General features: G+C 39.9%; 1 protein-coding gene across 13 annotated transcripts; it reads left to right on the forward strand.

The window, feature by feature from the left end:
* The first annotated feature begins 1,389 nt into the window (after nucleotides 1-1,389).
* Nucleotides 1,390-19,547, forward strand: LOC131242172 (uncharacterized). 13 transcript variants are annotated; one of them, XM_058240674.1, is made up of 8 exons: nucleotides 1,438-1,526; nucleotides 6,264-6,301; nucleotides 10,775-10,850; nucleotides 10,940-11,053; nucleotides 11,349-11,627; nucleotides 18,923-19,036; nucleotides 19,116-19,188; nucleotides 19,269-19,547. In XM_058240674.1, exons 3-8 carry the CDS (start codon nucleotides 10,785-10,787, stop codon nucleotides 19,304-19,306), a joined length of 684 nt encoding a protein of 227 aa, XP_058096657.1. In that variant the 5' UTR covers nucleotides 1,438-1,526; nucleotides 6,264-6,301; nucleotides 10,775-10,784; the 3' UTR covers nucleotides 19,307-19,547. The 13 variants fall into 13 exon arrangements, with proteins under 13 accessions (XP_058096624.1, XP_058096632.1, XP_058096692.1 ...); XM_058240641.1 differs by lacking the exon at nucleotides 6,264-6,301 and having other exon boundaries at nucleotides 1,390-1,526; nucleotides 10,766-10,850; XM_058240649.1 differs by lacking the exon at nucleotides 6,264-6,301 and having other exon boundaries at nucleotides 1,390-1,526.
* Nucleotides 19,548-20,703: the final 1,156 nt, after the last annotated feature.

The following is a 20,703-nucleotide window of genomic DNA, read 5'->3' on the forward strand; positions in this document are numbered from 1 at the left end:
TATATATGTGTTTTCGGTTCGTCCATGTATTTATGATCTCATGAACAGGTTGGGTTGACAAATAAACATCACTGGGGGCCTAGAAAGGTTTCAACCGTGGAAATCATTATCCCTACTGTTTTCTATAATATGATCCACTTGATCTTCGGATATGCTTCAAGTTTCGGCTCAACCCCTTAAATTAGATGAAAAAATGGATGGACGGCTCGGATAGACCACATACATTCAAGGTGAGCCCAACTTAGTTTTCTCAGTATGATAAGAGCCTAATGGGTAACTCACTACGCAATCCGATTTCGGCCCGAACCCGATCCATCGCCAGCTGGGCCCTAAGTCAGCAAATCCGGACGTGAATTTCCTGCTAAAGCCTTTCGTAGGAAGTTCCTCTGCTGGGAACTATGTGGGACCCACTGAGATGTTTGTGCCAAATCCTCCCCGTCTATTCGTTTCTTGAGTTCATTTTAGGACATGAGGCTAAAAATGAACTGCATTGAATGCTCAAGTGGGCCGAAAAGGTGATAATTGAATGTCCACAGTTGAAATATTTGTGGCGCCACAAAAGTTTTTAATCATGCTAATATTTGTTTTTCTAGTTCCCCAGTAGGAATGACGTTATTAACGGTATGGATGCCATGTAAACATCACTGTCGAACCTTGGGAGGTTTCAACGGTAGAAATTTACCTAACTACTTTTCCTTTAATATGGCCCACTTAAGTCTTGGATGGTGCTCAGTTTTACTCTAATGCTCTAAAATGATCTCAAAAAACGGATGAACGGAGTTGATTCCTTACAAACATCACGGTGGGCCCCACCTAAGATCCCATCACAGGAACTTCCTGCGAAGGTTTTGGCAGGAAATCCGCGTCCAGCGAGCTGCGAATCTCTTCTTTTCGCGCTCTATCTTTCGGACGCGGGTTTACCGACGCAGGCAGTTCGATGTAGGTGGGCTCCACTGTGATATTTAGAAGAAATCCACCCTGTCCATCTGTTGTGCGAGATCATTTTAGGACATGTTACCGTAAAAATAGATGGATCTAAAACTCAATTGGGCCATATGAGTGGGAAAATTAGGGAAAGAGTTTTCTACGGTTGAAACCTTCATGGGTTCCGCCTTGTTGTTTATATGCCATCCAAACCGTTTATATGGTCATTCCCACTAATATAAAAAGGAAATCAAAGTAAACTTAGCCTAATACGAAGCTTTTGTGCCCGCATGAAAGTTTCAACGGTGGTCACTAAATCCCCATTTCTTCCTCTCGCCTGGCACACTCGAGTTTTGGATCCACCCATTTTTGGTTGCATATCCTGAATTGATCTTGTAAAACGGATGGACGGGGTGGATTTCTCTCAAACATCACGGTGGGGCCTACCTAGCATCCTAGTGCGAAAGCCTTCGCAGGAAACCCTCGTCCCTATCTCTCGTACACAGTCCACTTACTGTCCACGACCCTAGCCCAGCATCAAAGCTAGGGTTTTTCTCTCCATCTTTCGCGCCAAACCCGTAAATCTACCGTTGATTTGAAAGGTATACCTCCTCTCATCTTTCAGTCACTCCTTTCATTTCTATCAATCTCTCCCTCTCACGCCCTTTGTTTTTTTGGGTTTTACAGTTTTTTTTTAATTTATTAGAATCCCACCCTTTCATTTCGAAATCTTGTGATTTTACAGGATTCGAAGTTCATGGGCTAGACTAGAATGAAAATTCTAATAATGAATTCCGTAGGGGCTGTTTGGATGCATAAATTGGTTGCTTTGTGAATTAACTATGTCATTAATTCATGAAGTTGGAAGTTCCCGATTTAACATTTTTGTTGTTTGGTGGTTTTCTTGTCGACCCAATTAGTTGGGATAAGACTTAGATGATGATTGGTTGTTTTCTTGTCAAAATCATGATTTTATAGGTTTCTTCTCTACCGCTTTATCAAATTTACATTTTGAGTAGGGATGCAAATTGAGTTCGGGTCAACCTGAACCCGACTGAATGAACGGAGTTTGGGCATGTAGGGTCCTCGGGTCGGGTTTGGGTTGGAAAACTCCAACCCGATTCGAAATTGGGTTGGGTTGAGAAATTTTGGGCCGAGTTAGGTCAGGTTGCGAATAATAACATGCATTTGGGTTGGGTCGGGTTGGGTAAGGTTGGTTTAGGGTTGAGTATAGAGGAATTCAGGCTGGGAACCTCAGGTGGCTGGAATTCGGGTTGGGTTGGGTTGCAGTTTGGTTCCTGTTGAGGTTGGGTCAGGCTCGGTTGGATCCTCAACCCGAGCCATCCTGCCCTAGTTGCAGCCTTAGTTTGGAGAGAGGTTCACTTCAGTTTCTCATGTCCTTTAGGAACCAGTTTGATTGGATGGTTCATACCATCAAATCATTGGCACTCAAATTTATGGCCTGAATCAATTTTAGCATACAAGTGTCCAATGGTGAATCTGAACCGTCCATCCTTTGAGACCCAATTTTAGTTGCACATGCCTTTTGGTTATCACTTTGGCCTGATTTCATAATCATCATGTCATTGGCCACCAAAATGCATGGCCCATATTGAACATAACAAATAAGTCAATACATAATTCGGAAAATCCATCTTGTGGATTGCATATTAGACCTCCCAATAATAAAAATCCTTACCATCTAATCAACTATCAGTAAAATGGACAGCCAAATTGATCATAAAAAAAAATCATCCAATGATCCACCTAGACGTGGTAGAACCACAAGAGTTTCAACACAAGGTCATGGGTTCGAGTACCCATTGTGGTGAAATCCTACTGTGGTGTGAGTGCATGGGTATGTGTGAGGTTGTGAGTGCATGTGTAAAAAAAAAAGAAGAGAGACCATTCATCACATTCACAAACCTTGGATTGCGGATACCTCACAAAAAATCGCAACAATTGGATCAGCCAACAAATAGTTTGGACCGTCCATACTGTGGGCCTTGCACCTTGGATTGTATGTGACTCCCAAAAATCACTTCAGGTGGATAATCCTAATTATCCGATCTATGATAAGTAAACGAATGGGTAGAAGCATCTAATGTCAGTGGTAGACAGCCTGCATCTGCATTTTAAGGGTCAGAACCCAAAATTTTCTATTCAATATATGACATGCTACGATGAATGCTTCCCCCAACTTCCATGAACAAGCCTAGAATTTTCCAACCTTTCATTAACCGTCTCTACTAGAGTCCTATGTTTCCTTTTTGCAGCTCCATTTTCTTTTTGTGGATAACAGGTTATAGTGTAGCGTATGATACCTACATTATCACAAAAAAAAATTCGAACTCTTGAGAGATTATTCATTTCCTATATTTTAATTTAAGGTGTGTTTTTTTAATTATTTAATTATTTTTATTTTTTTATTTTAAATTTTCATAAGATGATGTAATATCGTTAGGGCTAGCGGCCAACAGAAACAAAAAGAAAAACAAAAACAAACAACAACAAGAAGTTTCAATGGAAAAAGAAACACAAACACCAAGGAAAAGAAACAAACTATAGCCTCGAAACAAAAAAAAAAGAAGAAGACCAGCCACACAATCAGGGCACCCTCTCACTAATATATGAGAGAACCTGACTAGGAACCCCATTGGCAAATTCCCTCTGATTCCAAAAGCACTGGCTATTCCTTTCGATCCAAAGGGACCAAAGGATGGCGAGCAAGGCAACCTTCTATCTGGTCTTACCCAATCACTCTCAACACGCCAAGAGTGGAACAAACTATAGATCGAGCTTGACATCACCCAGGAAATGTCGAAAGATCAAAGAGTACTGGACCAAATAACTCTGGAGAACAAGCAGTGGATGAAAAAATGATCAACCAATTCTCAACTTTCATATATAAAAGACAATCGTTCGGCAAAACTAGAAGATTGTCTATGGCAAGGATCTTATTTCTTCCAGCAAGCCAACCAAAGGCGGCAACTTCAGAAGGGGCCTTATAAGACCACACAGGAGCAATGTGGCTCCTATCACTCCTAGGATCGACTAAAGGCAGCTGCGAGTAGAAGTAATGAACTGAAAACGATCTGGACTTGCTAGAGCGCCAGATAAGGGAGTCTTCCACGCCCGGGGAGAGCGAAATCCCCTGCAAAGGAGAAAGAAGAGAGAAAATCATTGAATTCAGAATCATATAATTTCAACCAATCCAAGAATGTACGGATGGAATGAAGAATCGCCACACCACGTGTCGTCCCAGAGTCTGATCCTTGTTCCCATCCCAACAACAAAGCTGATACCTTCAAAAACCTTAGGGACCACTTGAGAAATACTCTCCCATTGAAAGGAGGTACGGTAAAGAGAGGAGTCTTTGATCCACCACCCCATGAGAAACAAGTCAAACTTGGCAACAATGACCCTCCTCCACATGTTGAACTCTTCCACACCAAAATGCCAAACCCACTACCAAGCAACACCGCATTAAAAACATCCAGACGCCTGATACCATCACCCCCTTCATCGATTGGGCAGCAACCTCTTACCAATTCAGCAGATGGAATTTCTTGGAAGAAGCTCCCCCTTGCAAAAGGAAATCCATTCGTAATTTATCAATACGCTCAAGGACAACTTGGGACATCTAAAAAGGGACATAAAATAGAGCGGGTGATTGGAAAGGGACGATTTAATTAGAGTAATTCTGCCCCCAAGAGCGAGTAATTTACTTTTCCAAGGGAATAATTTCCTCTCCATGCTTTCACCCACTTTATCCCAAAGATGAATCGCAAGCTTCCCAAGGTAAAGCGGAAGGCTGAGTAAGACGAGGGAAGAGAGCCAATACGACAACCAAAAAGATTAGTGAGCCGGGAGATCTCTTGAGGGATAAGAATATCCAGGATCACACTTTTAGCCAACTTAACATTTAATCCAAAGACCACTTCGAACCATTTGTTGGTGATCCTTAGATCAGCCACCATGGTCTCCTCAGCCTCACAAAATGTAATTATCGTCAACAAATTGAAGGTGAGATATCGGCTAGGTGTCAACCTTAAAGCTCCAGAAGAGACCCACATCTTGACCTTTGGACAACATCTAAGGACCTTAGGGACAACCAGAAAAAGGAACAAAGATAAAGGATCCCCCTGACACATGCCTGTAAAGGCTTTGAAAAATCCAAATGGGGACTCATTGATAAGGACAAAGAACTTGGCGGAGGACACACAACTGTGAATCCAACGTCTCCACTTGGACCCAAACCCCATCCGAGCCAACATATAGTCCAAAAAGGGCCAATCAACATGGTCATATGCTTTTTCAAGGTCCAGTTTATAGACTACACTATGGCTACCCTTCTTTTGGCAAGAATCCAAGCATTCATGGCAATCAAGGTGTTGTTAAGGATCTCTCCCCGAAATGAAAGCACTTTGAAAGGGCAAAAAAAAAACCTTGGGAGCACCAACCTCAGTCTTTGACTCAAAATTGATTTGTTAAGGTTTTTTACACTAGTCCTTGATCAATTTGTTACTTAAATGTTATAAATCTTAAACTTATCTAAGGCATCATATTCTTAACACATATGCATACATAGGTTCAGAAGAATAATTGATACATATGATAGAATATCTTTTCCCTCCTTATGTTATTACTTAGATCATATATATTTGAATGTATAATTAGGCATGTGGGATTCTTGCTCTTTTATTGCCCGTCCCCAGCCTAGATAAAGGAGGGTTGCATCAGGTTGGCAGCTGGTGTTAAAATTTGGCCACAAGTCAACTTTCTCTCATGAATACTGACAATCTGACATTTCGACCTTGATAGTGGAATGGTGGAGTGGGATTCATGTAGCCAATCCGAGTTTGTTGGGATAAGGCTTAGATGATGATACATATGTATGTACGATGATGATTAATAAAGCTTAGATGTGTGTATTTATTTATATTAGGGTACATGTTCTATTAACTTATAATTTCTTTCTACCTTAAATAATGCCTTATTAATTATCTTAATTTGCACATGTATCTTCCATTTGATAGTTTTATCATTTGAGCACCTAGGCATTGCTCCTAATTTTATCATTGAATTTGTGCTTCGAAAGTTAACATGTCCAAATATAATGTCATAAAGATGTCGAGTCAACAATATAAAAGAACTCATTTCATTATCAGTTCCAAGCTTTAATATCCTCTTATGACATTTGTTTTTCCCATGATTATGCATACCTTGGTTACAACAAATTTGTCCAACTCAAAGATCAACTGAAAGCCTTATTTGATTCACAAACCGGCTGATACAAGTTTTCTTTCTTCGTCCTTTTTTGTTTTTGGTATTTACAGCTTATAAAGCACATTAGAGAGGGTGAAAAGTCCCGGAAGTGAGTTTAAGAACCACATTTCTTATTCTTACAATTTTTTACAGTTGAGGAATTCCCATGTAGAGTTCTACAATCTCATAGTTTTTTAACAAACCTCTATCATTCCATATATGCCTAGTGCCGCCATTTTTGATGCACCAATGTTTGTTGTTCTCTAGGCGACTTTGCAACAACACACACCGTCTCTTTCACAACAAGTAAGCTTAGTCATTAGGCTTTATCATATTTTGACATAACTTTGACTAGACCCCGATTTTGAAGTATGAACAATTTGACAGTCTTTTTGAAAACCTTAGCGATGCTTTCATTTCTGTTACCATCCATCTATAGATAAAAGGTGATACGTGCGAGTTGGCCTTTTTCTCTTGATAAAAAGGGTTGTGGATATGTGGGAAGGTATTAAAAAACAGTTATGTAATGGCTATTATGTAATGATGATGGTGGGAACCAGTGTTCGAAATATCGGTAACGCACAATGTATCGCACCCTTGGGATACAGATACATATCGGTTATCGCACGGGATATATCGTTTGTATTCCGTAATTTATCGCACTTTTTGGGAAACATGGGAAAACATCGGGAAAATGGTTGAATTTTTCAATGAAACTTCAGGGATTATTAAAAAAGACCTTGATACACACATTTAAATCATAGAATCTCAAGAAAGAAGTGCACATCATAGGTTTCCTTTGTATAGGGTCATAAACTATGCGTTGTCGGATTGAACTAAGACCACTATATTCAAATATGATGTAAAACATTTATAAATGTATTAAGACATGTATGAAAATACAACCAATTTATAAGGTCATATAAATTTGGATGAAAGACAAACAAATATCAACTTGATGTAAACCTTTTGTGGCCCACAAAAGGTTTTCAATGGTCATTAACTACTCTTTCATGTAGTGCGGTCCACCTGACACTTTTATCTTATTCATTTCTGGACCATGGTCTAAATAAGTTGAAAAAGCATATGAATGGCATGAATATACAATTCATACATCAAGGTGGCCCACTCAATCAGGGGTCCCACTCACTTTGCTGGTTCAAAGGTCTCACCCAAGTTGAGCTTTACTGCGCAAGAGATAGACAGACCTAACCTATCAGAGACTGTATGGGGCTCACTATACTGTATATGTTTTATCCATGTCGTCCATACATTTTGACAGGTCATCTTAAGGCATGATCCTAAAATAGAGGTAGATTTAAGGCTCAAGTGGACCACACCACATTAAATAGTGGTGATTGAGTTATTTGCCGTCCAATGTTTATTTGGCTATCCAACCTGTTCATAAGGTCATATAGACCTAAATGAAGGTAAAAAATAAATATCGGCTTGATCCAAAACTTGTCCCTACCGAAAAGTTATCAATTGTAAGCGTTCAATCTCCACTGCTTCCTGCGGTGTGGTCCACTTGAGCCTTAAAAAGGTCCCATTTTTTATGATTGATGCCTTAAAATGATCTTCTAGATTGAATGGATAGATTGGATAAAACATATACATCAAGTGGACCCCACAGCCCGCAAGTTCGCTATTGTAAAGGAGAGAAGCAGATTGGCGGGTGTAGCAGACACCATTGACCTGCTTGGTGTGTTAACGTCACCAAGTTCTGTGGGTCCCATCATGAGGTATGTGTTATATCCGAACCATCTGTCCATTAGGTGAGCTTGTCATAAGGCTCGAGCCTAAAAATAAGACAGATCGAATGATCAAGTGGACCATACTGTAAAAAGCAGCGGGGGATTGAACGTCTACCATTGATACCCTTTTAGGGGTCACAAAAGGGTTTGGATCAATATGATATTTGTTTTTCCTCTTCATCCAGGTCTATGTGACCTTATTAACAGATTAGATGGAAAATAAACGTTATGATGGGCCCTACAAATGTTTTAACGGTGAGAATAATTGTCCCCACTTCTGTTTGTGGTGTGGTCCACTTGAGCTTTGGGTATGACTCATTTTTGGGCTGATGCTCTAAAATGATCTTGGAAAATGGATGAACGGTGTGGATATAATAAATACATCATTTTGGGGGCCATGTTATATTGATCTCCTTTGGAACGTACAACTTGGGGATGAGGAGCATTAGCGCGAAGGACACGTGCCACGCCAGTTGAGTAGCCATTTGCTACTAAAGTGATGTAACCAAGTTCTGTGGGCCCACCATAATGTATGTGTTATATCCACACCGTCCATCATTTTGGAGAGATCATTTTATGGCATTAGTCAAATAATGAGGCAGATCCAAAGTCTGAGTGGACCCACCACAGAAAACAATGGGGATTGAATGCCTACCATTAAAAAACTTCTTAAGAGCTACAAAAGTTTTCAATCAAGCTGATATTTATGTTTTCCCGTTGTTCATGTCCGTGTTAACTTATTAACAGGTTGGATCACAAAAAAAATCTCATAATGGCCCTAGGAAGGTTTCAATGGTGGACATCACTGTCTCTACTGTTTTATGTGGTGGGGTCCACTCGAGATTTGTGATTGCCTCGTTCTTTGTCTCATTCCCTAAAATGATCTCTCCAAAATGATGGGCGGTGTGGATACAACACATACATCATGGTGGGGCCCACAAAACTTGACGACGTCACTTTATTTGCACTACTCGATCTGTCAGTAGCTAATCTGCACCCATTTTAGAAACAGAAAGGGTTCCGGAAGGACCGGAACCCTAAAATCTCTCAAAAATCTCCAAATTCCCTCATTCAAACCCAAATGTATAGGTTTTTTTTGACAGATTTCTCGCCGCAACCTTGTGCGCAATTTGAATCTTTCTTCTATTCGAAGCAAAAAGGTAAGAAATCGAGATTGTTGAATTCAAAGCTTTTTCCTGTTTCTTCTTCTTTTTTTTCGATTTTTTTTTTTTTTGGTAATTATGCAAGCCAAAAGTAATAAATCTACAGATAATATCTTCGATATCACAAAAAATGGTGCGATACGTGCAATATATCGCACGATACATAGAAATCTGGTTTTTTTTATTATTATTTTATTTTTATAAATAATTATTATTATAATTTCTGAGGGATTTCCGGCTGATATCGTGTCGCTGGCCAACGATAACGATAATATCGGTTAATAGTATCGATATTGCGAACACTGGTGGGAACTATTATGCATTATGGGGACTGTTATGGTCAAAATTGGCCCGTAACGGTTGTTAGGGCCCATTAGTTACAGAGCTGATACAGGTCCAACCCCACTATTAAAAAACTTCTTAAGGGCTACAGAAGTTTTCAATCAAGCTGATATTTATGTTTTCCCGTTGTTCATGTCTGTGTTAACTTATTAACAGGTTATATCACAAAAAAAAAATCTCATAATGGCCCTAGGAAGGTTTCAATGGTGGACATCACTGTCTCTACTGTTTTATGTGGTGGGGTCCACTCGAGATTTGTGATTGCCTCGTTCTTTGTCTCATTCCCTAAAATGATCTCTCCAAAATGATGGGCGGTGTGGATACAACACATACATCATGGTGGGGCCCACAAAACTTGACGACGTCACTTTATTTGCGCCACTCGATCTGTCAATAGCTAATCTGCACCCATTTTAGAAACAGAAAGGGTTCCGGAAGGGCCGGAACCCTAAAATCTCTCAAAAATCTCCAAATTCCCTCGTTCAAACCCAAATGTATAGGTTTTTTTTTGACAGATTTCTCGCCGCAACCTTGTGCGCAATTTGAATCTTTCTCTATTCGAAGCAAAAAGGTAAGAAATCGAGATTGTTGAATTCAAAGCTTTTTCCTGTTTCTTCTTCTTTTTTTTCGATTTTTATTTTTTTATTTTTTTTGGTAATTATGCAAGCCAAAAGTAATAAATCTACAGATAATATCTTCGATATCGCAAAAAATGGTGCGATACGTGCAATATATCGCACGATACATAGAAATCTGGTTTTTTTTTTTTTAAAAAAATTTTATTTTTATAAATAATAATTATTATAATTTCTGAGGGATTTCCGGTTGATATCGTGTCGCTGGCCAGCGATAACAATAATATCGGCCGATAGTATTGATATTGCGAACACTGGTGGGAACTATTATGCATTATGGGGACTGTTATGGTCAAAATTGGCCCGTAACGGTTGTTAGGGCCCATTAGTTACAGAGCTGATACAGGTCCAACCCCACAACCAACCAACCCCTGCCCCCATTTATGTAGACTTCAGCATGTATGGTAGTTCGTAATGCCCATTATGGTCACTGCTACTATTTAGGAGTTAATGGTATGATGCATGCTGAAGTCTACATAAGCAGTTTGATGCAAAAGGTAGAATTTCAAATATCCTTTGTACTTCACCATCGAACTACCATGTCCATGACATTGATTTTTTACATCACCAGCAAACTGCTTTGACAATGATTCTTAACTCTCCAGTCCTCTAACTTCATTTATTTGTCTTACATGGGATTCTTACTCAACAGTCATGGTTTAATGTACACTTTACGTAGCTTTTGCAGGAAAGTTGTTATGGAGATCAAGGAGCATGAAAACGAAGAGTGCTTCAATGTGCTATTGAAGCAGGGGGCGGAAGCTGTGAGTGTGAATTTACAAATGTTACTTCAAGTTTTGGAATTTCTCCTGCAAGATAATAAGCTCTGATACTGTTTGGGCCTTATTTTCAGAGGGTTTTTGAGTCAACATTTTTGGGAAAGAGATCAATTGTCAAGGAACGGTTCTCCAAGAAGTACAGACATCCGTTGCTGGACTCAAAGTTGACTCTGAAACGCTTAAATGCTGTCAGTTTCTTGTTGAATAGATTCTCTTTTGATTTGTTCTGCTCCACCCATTTGTTTATTCTCTCACACACACTCTTCTGTGTGCGTGCTTGTGTGTGCATGCATGGCATGTGCGATGGATATACCGGATTTCTTTGGACAGTTTCTTGTTTTTTAATGGCCGTAGTACAAGATGAAAGCAGTGTTGCTGTGTATGTGTGCATGAAAGGAAGCTCATAGATATACACATCTGTATGTGTTTTCTTTCTTTCTTTCTTCTTTTTGGGCCTGTTGATGATTTTATTGTGATATGTAGGAGGCTCGGTGCATGACAAAGGCAAGGCGGCTCGGTGTTTCAACTCCCACTTTGTACGCCATGGATCCAGTGCTGCATACTCTAACATTTGAATACATTGAGGGGCCAGCCGTGAAGGAAGTACTCTTAGCCTTTGGTGAGCATGGTGTTATCGAGGAGCAGATGGATGATATCGCAAAGCAGATAGGAGATGCAATTGGAAAACTACACGACGGAGGCCTGGTTCATGGTGACTTAACAACATCAAATATGTTAATTAAAAGCAGTACCAATCAACTGGTTAGTGCCCATGGCCTGCCTTTTTAAAGATCCCTGCCTGCATTTTGTGCTTTTTAATTTTCACTAACGTATTTATGAGCTCATGCACCCACACATGTGGGCTGGCATGTATCATTACCTTGCATCCCATTTAAATACAGAAAGACTTGTGCTCATGCTTTAAGAATGGGATTCTTTTGGGCTTCACCTCTTGACATAGGATGTTGCTTTCTAGCAGCAGAGTTATCAGATATTGAGCTAGGATTGGGAAAATGGTGAGAATTCCACGTACCGATTAAGATAAACACTTTGAAATCATCAACCACCCCTTTAAATCAGTATCAATAGGATTATTTGAGGATTTAAAATTGAAGTTGCATCAATTCTAAAATCTGTAGAGTCTCAACATGTTTTAGAGCATCACACCTTAATAATAATCCAATAGTATTTGGTTGGGAAGCAAACTTATTTTCATTCATGACATAAGCAATACGGCATCTACAAGTATTTACTCATTGAGAAAAACACTAATCTAAACTCTATGAAAAACTAGTAACCCCAAAATACCAATTCTATGGTTATAGAGGCCAATACTTGGGTCTATGTTAACAACGTTTTAATTTTATTTATTTATTATTTTTTTGGAAAGGTAACACTACCAGGGATTGCACCCTGGATCGATCACATGGACTACACTGTCTCTACCAGGGATTAACAACTATTTTTATGATCCAATAAAAACATGATATGTGGACTTGAAACTTGTTAACCAAGACATGCTAACAGACACGAATGCTTAACGGAAGGCCTGTGTAACCAATAGAACACTCCAAAGACTCCCACCCTTTGATCATTCTAAAATTCCTAGACGGTATGATGTAGGCCCATGGCCTTCTGTAGGGTCAGCATGTGCTGATTTTCAGGTGTTTGTTGCATGGCGCCTAAATGTCAGAGTTCACATTTGTCATTTATGAAAGATAGGGGGGCTGATGCGGGAGATACAATTGAGGATTTTGGGGGTATGTAGTTGATTTGTTTTTGCTTGTTGGTAGGATTTTTATTATCTTGAATAAATTATAGATTGATTCAAAGATAATTTGATAGTTGGGGAATTTTCATTAAAGATTTGTAGGGATTCCCTTGAGGGTCTATAAAAGGAGGGGTGGTATAGGAGGTAAGCATTCCACATCTTTCTAAGCTGTGTGTTTTTAAGACACCGCAAAATGGAATACATATCTTGATAATGCACATGGGCCTTTATGATGTAATACGTGGCACAAATACACTCTTAGCATGGCTGGACCAAAAGAAGGCCAAACGGAAGCGGAAGTAATCCGTCGGATCCGGGCCTAGTCCTATGTAGGGCATGACGTATCTGGGTCCCAGAAGCGTTTGGTTCAAAGAAATTCATTTCGGATAAGGAGAAATTATTGTTTGAAGTGTAATCATAAATCACCTGTAACTTTTGATCTGACAATCGACATGGGACGCATGGCCTATCAATCTTTATGTAGTGGGCCATCCGGGGTCAACTGACCCGCATAGTGGTTTGTGTCTGTCCGTTTTGCAAGAAAACACATGCTTCCTGTTCAAATCTATGATTTTCAGAAAATTTTACTATTTTTAGTAATTTCATTTTTTTGTCATATTTCCTTATTTTTCGAGTTTTAGATTTATGTATTTTTAGAGATTGATGTAATCATGCTAGGAATGCTCCAATAAGGTTAATTTAGGACTTTCTATTTTTGGCAAAACTTACCATTTCGGGTAAGTTCTATTCTAATTGAATTAGGACTTCTACTAGGGTTAGAATTTTGCTATTTTGGGTAATTTCGAGTTAGGGTTTTATTTTTTTCTTTATTAGTGGTGTAATTGAGGAAACATATGCATTAGACATTGTTCAATAAAAATATTTGAGTTCTCTCTTCTTCTTTTCTTTTTTTTGAGAGACGAGCATATTATTGAAAGCCAACAAAAGGGCAAGAAAAAAAAAACGAAAAAACAAAAACCCAACAGAAAGCTACTTCATAGTAAGCTAGAAACCTCAATTACAAAGAGAAGAGCTACAGAGCCCAATCTCTAAAGAAAATTACAACCCTCGAAAACACCCTCGCCTTGGACACACAACAATTGTGGAAGCAACGATTGTTTCTTTCTGCCCAAATTGCCCAAAGGACTGCCATAAGGATAATCCTCCACTTCTTTTTTTCCTAGGGATCCTCCATCATCTTCGTGCCAAGCGTAGAACATGTTGTCCACGGATTTAGGGAAGACCCAATTAATACCTGCCAACCTCAACACACTCTACCAAATATCGGTAATGAAGGAAAAATGCAAGAAAAGATGCTCCACCGATTCCTCTGCATTAAGGCAAAGAAGGCAAACATTTGGGAGTTGCATGCCTCTCTTCCTAAGGTTGTCGATCGTCAGGATTCTATTCCTTCCTAGGTGCCAGCCGAACGTTGCAGCTTTTGGCGGAACTCTGTAATGCTAAAGGGATCCAATTTGACAGTAAGAGGTAGAGCTGTACACGAACCGAGTTAACTCAGTTAACTTGCTCGACTCGACTCGAAAAAGCTCGATTCAATTTGGTTCAAAACTAAGTTCGAGCCGAGTCGAGTTGATTTTTGGTTCGAGCTTGTACAAGCTCGAATCGACTCGGATTGAACTAGTTCGGTGACTCGGTTATTTTGATATTGATGTTGCTCACCAAGTGTTCGATGAAACGACTCAACGAAGTTTGTTTCAGGTGCATACATTCTCCGCAGGATTGGCTGGTGGCGAGGAAGGTATGGATATGAAACAAATCACAACAAATAAAACTACCCTTATATCTTGATTTTGATGCTCCCTACTGAGTGTTTGATGAAATACCTGAAACTGTTGTTGTTGTTTTGCATTTGTGAGAAATTGAAGGTACACTCCATGTGTTTGAGAAAATGCCGCACAAGCTCGAACTCGCCCAAGCTGCTAACCGAACCGAGCCGAGCCGAGCTGGCCAGTCAAGCTCGAGGACCGAGCTGAGCCGAGCTGTGCTAAGCTCGACTCGGTTCGACTCGTGTACAGCTCTAGCAAGAGGAGAATAAGGAGTTTGAAAGAGATCTGTAGAAGGATCGGTGGATTCAAGAAACTACCTTGTGGATTTAAGGTTTTAATCACTCGAGGAAGACGGTGATCTTCTTCATTGTCATTTTATACTCTTCCCTGCATCAGTTGGTATCAGAGCAAGGCTTTTCCTTGGTTCGATGGCTTCTAATAATGGATTGGGCAACAATCCTATGGACGGTGCTCTACGGATCAATCCTATGACATCGGTAGTGTTTGAAGCTTTCCGACAAAAGAATCTGTGAGCTATGCAAGGACTATAGACAACAATTGACTGTTTGACGAAAGCCTTAGGACAAACATGTATTCGTAATAATGAGCAACATGAGATCAACGATGGAGCTCGTGGTCATCATGTTCGTGGTGTGACACCGGTGATGAATCACAAGCCACCACCCGATAATAGTGAATCATAGGCCTCTACTCTGATAGTGAGGAAGCTGTTGTACATGCCAAAGGAGGAGATAGATCTATAGCGGCACACCATCTTTTGAACGGGGTGCACCATGAATCAAAGGGTTTATGATCTAATCATAGATGGTGAGAGTAGTGAGAATATCGTGTTAAAGACTATGGTGGAAAAGCTGCAATTGAAGACAGAAAAGCACCCCTCTCCATATACAGTTGGATGGATCAAGGAGGTCAATGAAACAAAGGTAACTGAATGATATCATATTTGATATGGAAGCTTGCGATGTAGTTGATATGGAAGTTTGTCACATGTTACTTGGTCGAGCATGGCAGTACGATGTTAATGCCACGCATAGAGGCCGAGATAAAAAATTTATTTTTGCTGAAGATGGTAGAAAGATTATCCCCGCTCCTATGAGAACAGAGAACCAACCCAAGACTTCTAAAGTGGAGGAGCGGTCTCTCATAAATGTATGGGATTTCATCAAAGAATCTGAGGAGATGAAGGAGATCGATGTAGTAGTTGAAAATAAAAAAAGAAGTAGAACCATTAACATTGTAGAGAAGTTGAAACTAATGTTGCAGTAATTCAAGGAAATTATGCCCGATGAACATTCCAGATAAGTTGAAACCAGTGTAGTAGTTTAAGGACATGACACAAATACATTCCTAGCATGGCTGGAGCAAAAGAAGGCCAAATGGAAGCAGAAGTAATCCGTCATATCCGGGGCCCAGTCTTACATAGGGCATGACGGAACTGGGTCTCAAGCATGTCCGGTTTGAAGAAATTGATTTCGGATTGGGAGAAATTGTCGTTTGAAGTGTGAATCGTAAATCGGCCGTAACTTTTGATCCGGGAATCGTTACGGGATGCACTGGATGTCTTTGGATTAGTGTGGATGCTCAAGGAACTACGGGTGGGGGTGGGTGGGGTGGGGCGTGTCTAATTTTGATGTGGTGCTCTAAGTCCGTAATTATGGAGGATAGCTGGAATGGGAAGTTCTCTTCATCTATGGTGGTGACCTATCGATCTTTATGTAGCGGGCCATCCAAGGTCAATCGACCCACATAGTGGGTCACGTCTGTCCGTTTTGCGAAAAAACGCATGCTTCCTGAGTTCCTGTTCAAAATTGCGATAAATGCTCCCCGTTCAAAACTGTGATTTTCAGAAAAAATTTACTATTTTTAGTAATTCCGATTTTTGTCATATTTCCTTATTTTTCGAGTTTTAGATTTCTGTCTTTTTAGAGATTGATTGTAATCATGCCTGGATTGCTCCAATAAGGTTAATTAAGGACTTTATATTTTTGGCAAAACTTACTATTTTGGGTAAGTTCTATTCTTATTGAATTATGACTTCTATTAGGGTTAGAAATTTTCTATTTTGGGTAATTTGGAATTAGTGTTTTATTTTTTCTTTATTAGTGGTGTAATTGAGAAATCATACACATTAGATGTTATTCAATAAAAATATTTGAGTTCTCTCTCTCTCTCTCTCTCTCTCTCTCTCTCTCTCTCTCTTTCCTTTTCTTTTCTCGTGGATTCAAGAAACTACCTTGTGGATTCAAGGTTTTAATCACTTGAGGAAGATGGTGATCTTCTTCATGGTCATTTCACGCTTTCCCTGTGTCACTTTAGATCATGAGCTATCTGTTCAAAACTTCCAGATTGTTGGGGCAGCCTAGGATATTGCATGTTGTCAGATAATTGGTTTTTTGGTTTGTTAAAGTCCCTTGATATACATTAATACACCATCCTCTAACAGCTCGAGCTATTAGAGCAAGTAGTTATTTGACATGGTATCAGAGCAGAAGGTAAGTGTTCAAATCTTGGGAGCAGCAAATATGCCTCCGTAATATATTCTCCCACGGGGGCTAGGAAAATCAAGTCTAGCCCAAGGACTGGGAAATCAAGCCCGGCCTGTTTATGGTGCAAGTGTTCCTCCACCCTTGCCCAGTATATTCCTGTGTGGTCCTATGTGGATCTCCACCCCACACATGCGGGGGAGTGTTAAAGTCCCTTGATATACATTGATACACCATCCTCTAATGGCTCGAGCTTTTAGAGCAAGTGGTTATTTGACATGGTGAGATTCAGAAGCTTCTGAATCTGGCCACCAACTCTTTCTTTGATATTTTGACCTCCCTTTCATGTAATGCATCAATCATCTTACAAACTTGGAAGGGGAGCTTGTCTAATGAGTAAGCCCAGGTGGAGCTCTAGTCTGGTGAGAGGTATTGTCCGTGCCTCCATTCGAGTACGCGGAGTGTGGTCGATCAGGATGTATGCTCTAGAAGCTGTCGTCAAAGGGCATATATGGTGTGTATTGACAGTTATCCCCCTTATTCCAAGTAGGATCTGTTCATGTATGTTGCTCAGCCCATGAAGGAGAAGCTGCCATCTACCTGATATTACAATGATCATGCCAGGTCGTTGATGTTTTCAACTTGATAGTCCTCTGATTGAATGATTATGTTTGTTTGATTAGTGTATTCTTTTACGTTAGCCAATCTACAACGGAGCCTGTCACATGATCTAGCTGGATCTTGTACACGTGCCTTACGTATGGTATTAGTTTCACTGATGTAGAATTGAAAGTGTGCCTCACAAGGTATCCTTATCATTATTTTACGTAGACACTTCCTAAATTCCACAACTTGCTAATTTTTCTCTTAACTGCCTCTCCTCCCATCCTTCTTTTTTGAGAAGTAACGATTTTTATTTATATAACTAAAAAAAGCAAAAATACATGCATTTAGGCCCTCCAAAGGAGATCAAACGTAACCTTTTCGTCACTTAGATATGGACCAGCCTAAAAAGGATGAAATGCAAAAACAAGAATGACAAAGAGCAAGGAAAAACCAGCCTTCCCTCCCATATTGTTATTCATTACAGATTCTCCCAGTTTCAAGTTTTTCTGCTCAACCCATTGAGTATCCCCATAACTCTTGCCTCACCAGTGCCCAATCTATGATCATGTGGAAAATCCTTCTTTTTAAAGCATCTATCGGTAAAGCCACATCTTCTAATATCCTTGAATTTCTCTCCTTCCACATACCCCATGGGATCGTGAATATGGACATCTTCCACAGCGTCTCCTTATGATTGTGTAATGGGCTACCCAACCACTCTTCCACCACATTCTCAATGGTTGCGATAAAACACAACGCAATCCCAAAGCACAATAGGAAGTAAGACCACATCTCCTCTGCCACCAAGCAGTGGAAAATAGGTGATCAACCAATTCTTCACTTGCACATGATCTATTCCCGCTACCTGAAATTGCCAAGTGTAAGTATCCTGTTTGCCGTTGCTAAGGCTTTGACCCTAAGGGGAACTGGGGATTTCCAAACTTTTTCCTTCGAAGGACAATATGGTTCCTTCAGGATTAATGCTGCAGATCTAGAAGATTTTGACATAAATTACCGTTTGCCGACCACATCCAGAATTTCCTGTCTTCCTCTGATTGGTTAATATGCACTTCATTAAACCTATTTATCAGATTGTCAAGTAAGGCAGCTTCCTTGTTGGATAAGATTCTTTGCATTTGAAATTTTGAGTGTTCCACACCACCCTTCCACTTCTCTGAAAAATTCTTGCACCCTTGCCTCCTTATTGGAAGCCAACTCAAAAAGATTTTAGTACAAAATTTTTAGGGAATTTTCATTTAACACAGGTATTTCCATCCTTGCATCCTGTGCAATTAAATTCCTACCCTGCGTTCTTATTCCATTCCCAGATGCTCTTAGACATGATGCTTTCTGCATGCTTCTTGATGCATACATATACTCTTTTCTTAGGTCCTCATCGACTTTGGTCTGAGCTACACATCAACCCTTCCTGAAGATAAAGCTGTTGACTTGTATGTACTTGAGAGAGCACTGCTCTCAATGCATTCTTCATGCGGGAATATGGTAAGGCAAAATGGGCCTATTTTCATTCTCCATTACCTTAAGCTATCAATTTCCCTCACTATTTTGTGTTCTTGAGCAGATGGATCGAATACTTTCTGCATACAGGAAGTCGTCGAAACAATGGTCTTCCACGATGAACAAGCTAGCTCAAGGTATGTAACTCAATTCTTGTTTTCCCCTCGATGACCATGCTTTCTGCAGTCTTCATGTTTATCTTCTTCACTTGTTCCAGTGCGACAGCGAGGCCGAAAGCGCACCATGATTGGTTGAGCATTTCTCGTAGGAAGCAGCATTTGACAATCCAAGGACATTCATCTGCTAAGGCAATGAAGCAATGAATATAGAAGTATGATCAATATTTGGTGTAGCATGTGCCATTCATGCATGTTTTGATGCTTTCTTTCAAAAAGCATTTTAATGAAATGGAATGGCTAGAGCATTTTAATGAAACAGAGTGGCAATGTTCACATGTTACATTTAATTTATCATAAAAAGAAGTAATGTTTGCCAATGCAAATTTTTTATTTTTTTAAAAATGAAATGTTTGTTAATTCTTTTTTCTTGGTAACTGACATTATCCCTGTATGCATGGCACACTTGTGGCATCCAGAATGTTCGTTTGGTGTGCCTGTTGGTTATTCAGCCAATGGGCTGGATATCAGTCCTTAAAGGGTACTTGAGCACATCCCCAAAAGCCTCAGAAGCATAGCTAGCTATATGAGTTTGGATTGATTCAAGATAATGATCCTGGTTTTTAGGGAAAACTGATGTGTGTGTGGGGTTTTACGTGATTGCCTCATGCCAATCAAACCAAGGGAGATTTTATAGGATATTTACAAGAGCAGCCATGCTTTATGGACAATGCTGGGCAGTCAGGGAACAGAGTATTCATAGGAGTGTAGCTGAAATGAGGATGTTGAGATGGATGAGTGGCAAGATGCAGAACAATAGAATTAGAAATGAATGTGTTCAAAGAACTTAGGAGTAACACCAATAGGCACCAATAGGCAATAAGATGAGGGAAAGTAGACTTGGGTTTGGCCATGCACAATGGAGACCAAGAACTATAGTTTGGAGTTGGTTCAAGTTGAAAGCTCTAAAAGGGTAAGGGAAACACCCAAATTAAAGGACGTCCGTGGAGGTTGTAAGGATCTGATGACATATGGTTTGACCGAGGATATGGTCCTTGATGGAGTGGAATGTCAGATTAGGATTTGTGTAGCAGCCTCAATTAGTTGGGATAATGTTTAGATGATGATGTACTTCGAATATCAAGTCCAAGTAAAAACTCAGTTGACTTTATGGTTCCAACAGCATGAAATTAGCAAGAAGCTTACACAGTAATCTTTCCAACAATCCCAACATGGATTTGGACAGCAATTGAACAAGTTATGGCCGATTTACCCATGTAGGGTTGTGACAGAATTAGGAGCATGTTAGTCACTTTAAGGGAAAGGTGTGGGAATTTTGCTTAGTTGATGGGGAAGCAAGAGTACAAACTTGTGCTGTCATCTGGGCAGACTTGGTTGGTGTATTTTTCAATAGGGAAAGTCCTAAAGACGAAAAGAAAGGAGAGAACCTCCATCAACTCCATTTAATCTGATTTGTTTAGAAAGGTAACTTCTCTTCATCTTCTTGGTCTTTTTACTACAACAATCACACTTTTC

Source organism: Magnolia sinica, chromosome 1 (assembly GCF_029962835.1).
Source record: "Magnolia sinica isolate HGM2019 chromosome 1, MsV1, whole genome shotgun sequence".
In the NCBI taxonomy this organism is placed as follows: domain Eukaryota; kingdom Viridiplantae; phylum Streptophyta; class Magnoliopsida; order Magnoliales; family Magnoliaceae; genus Magnolia; species Magnolia sinica.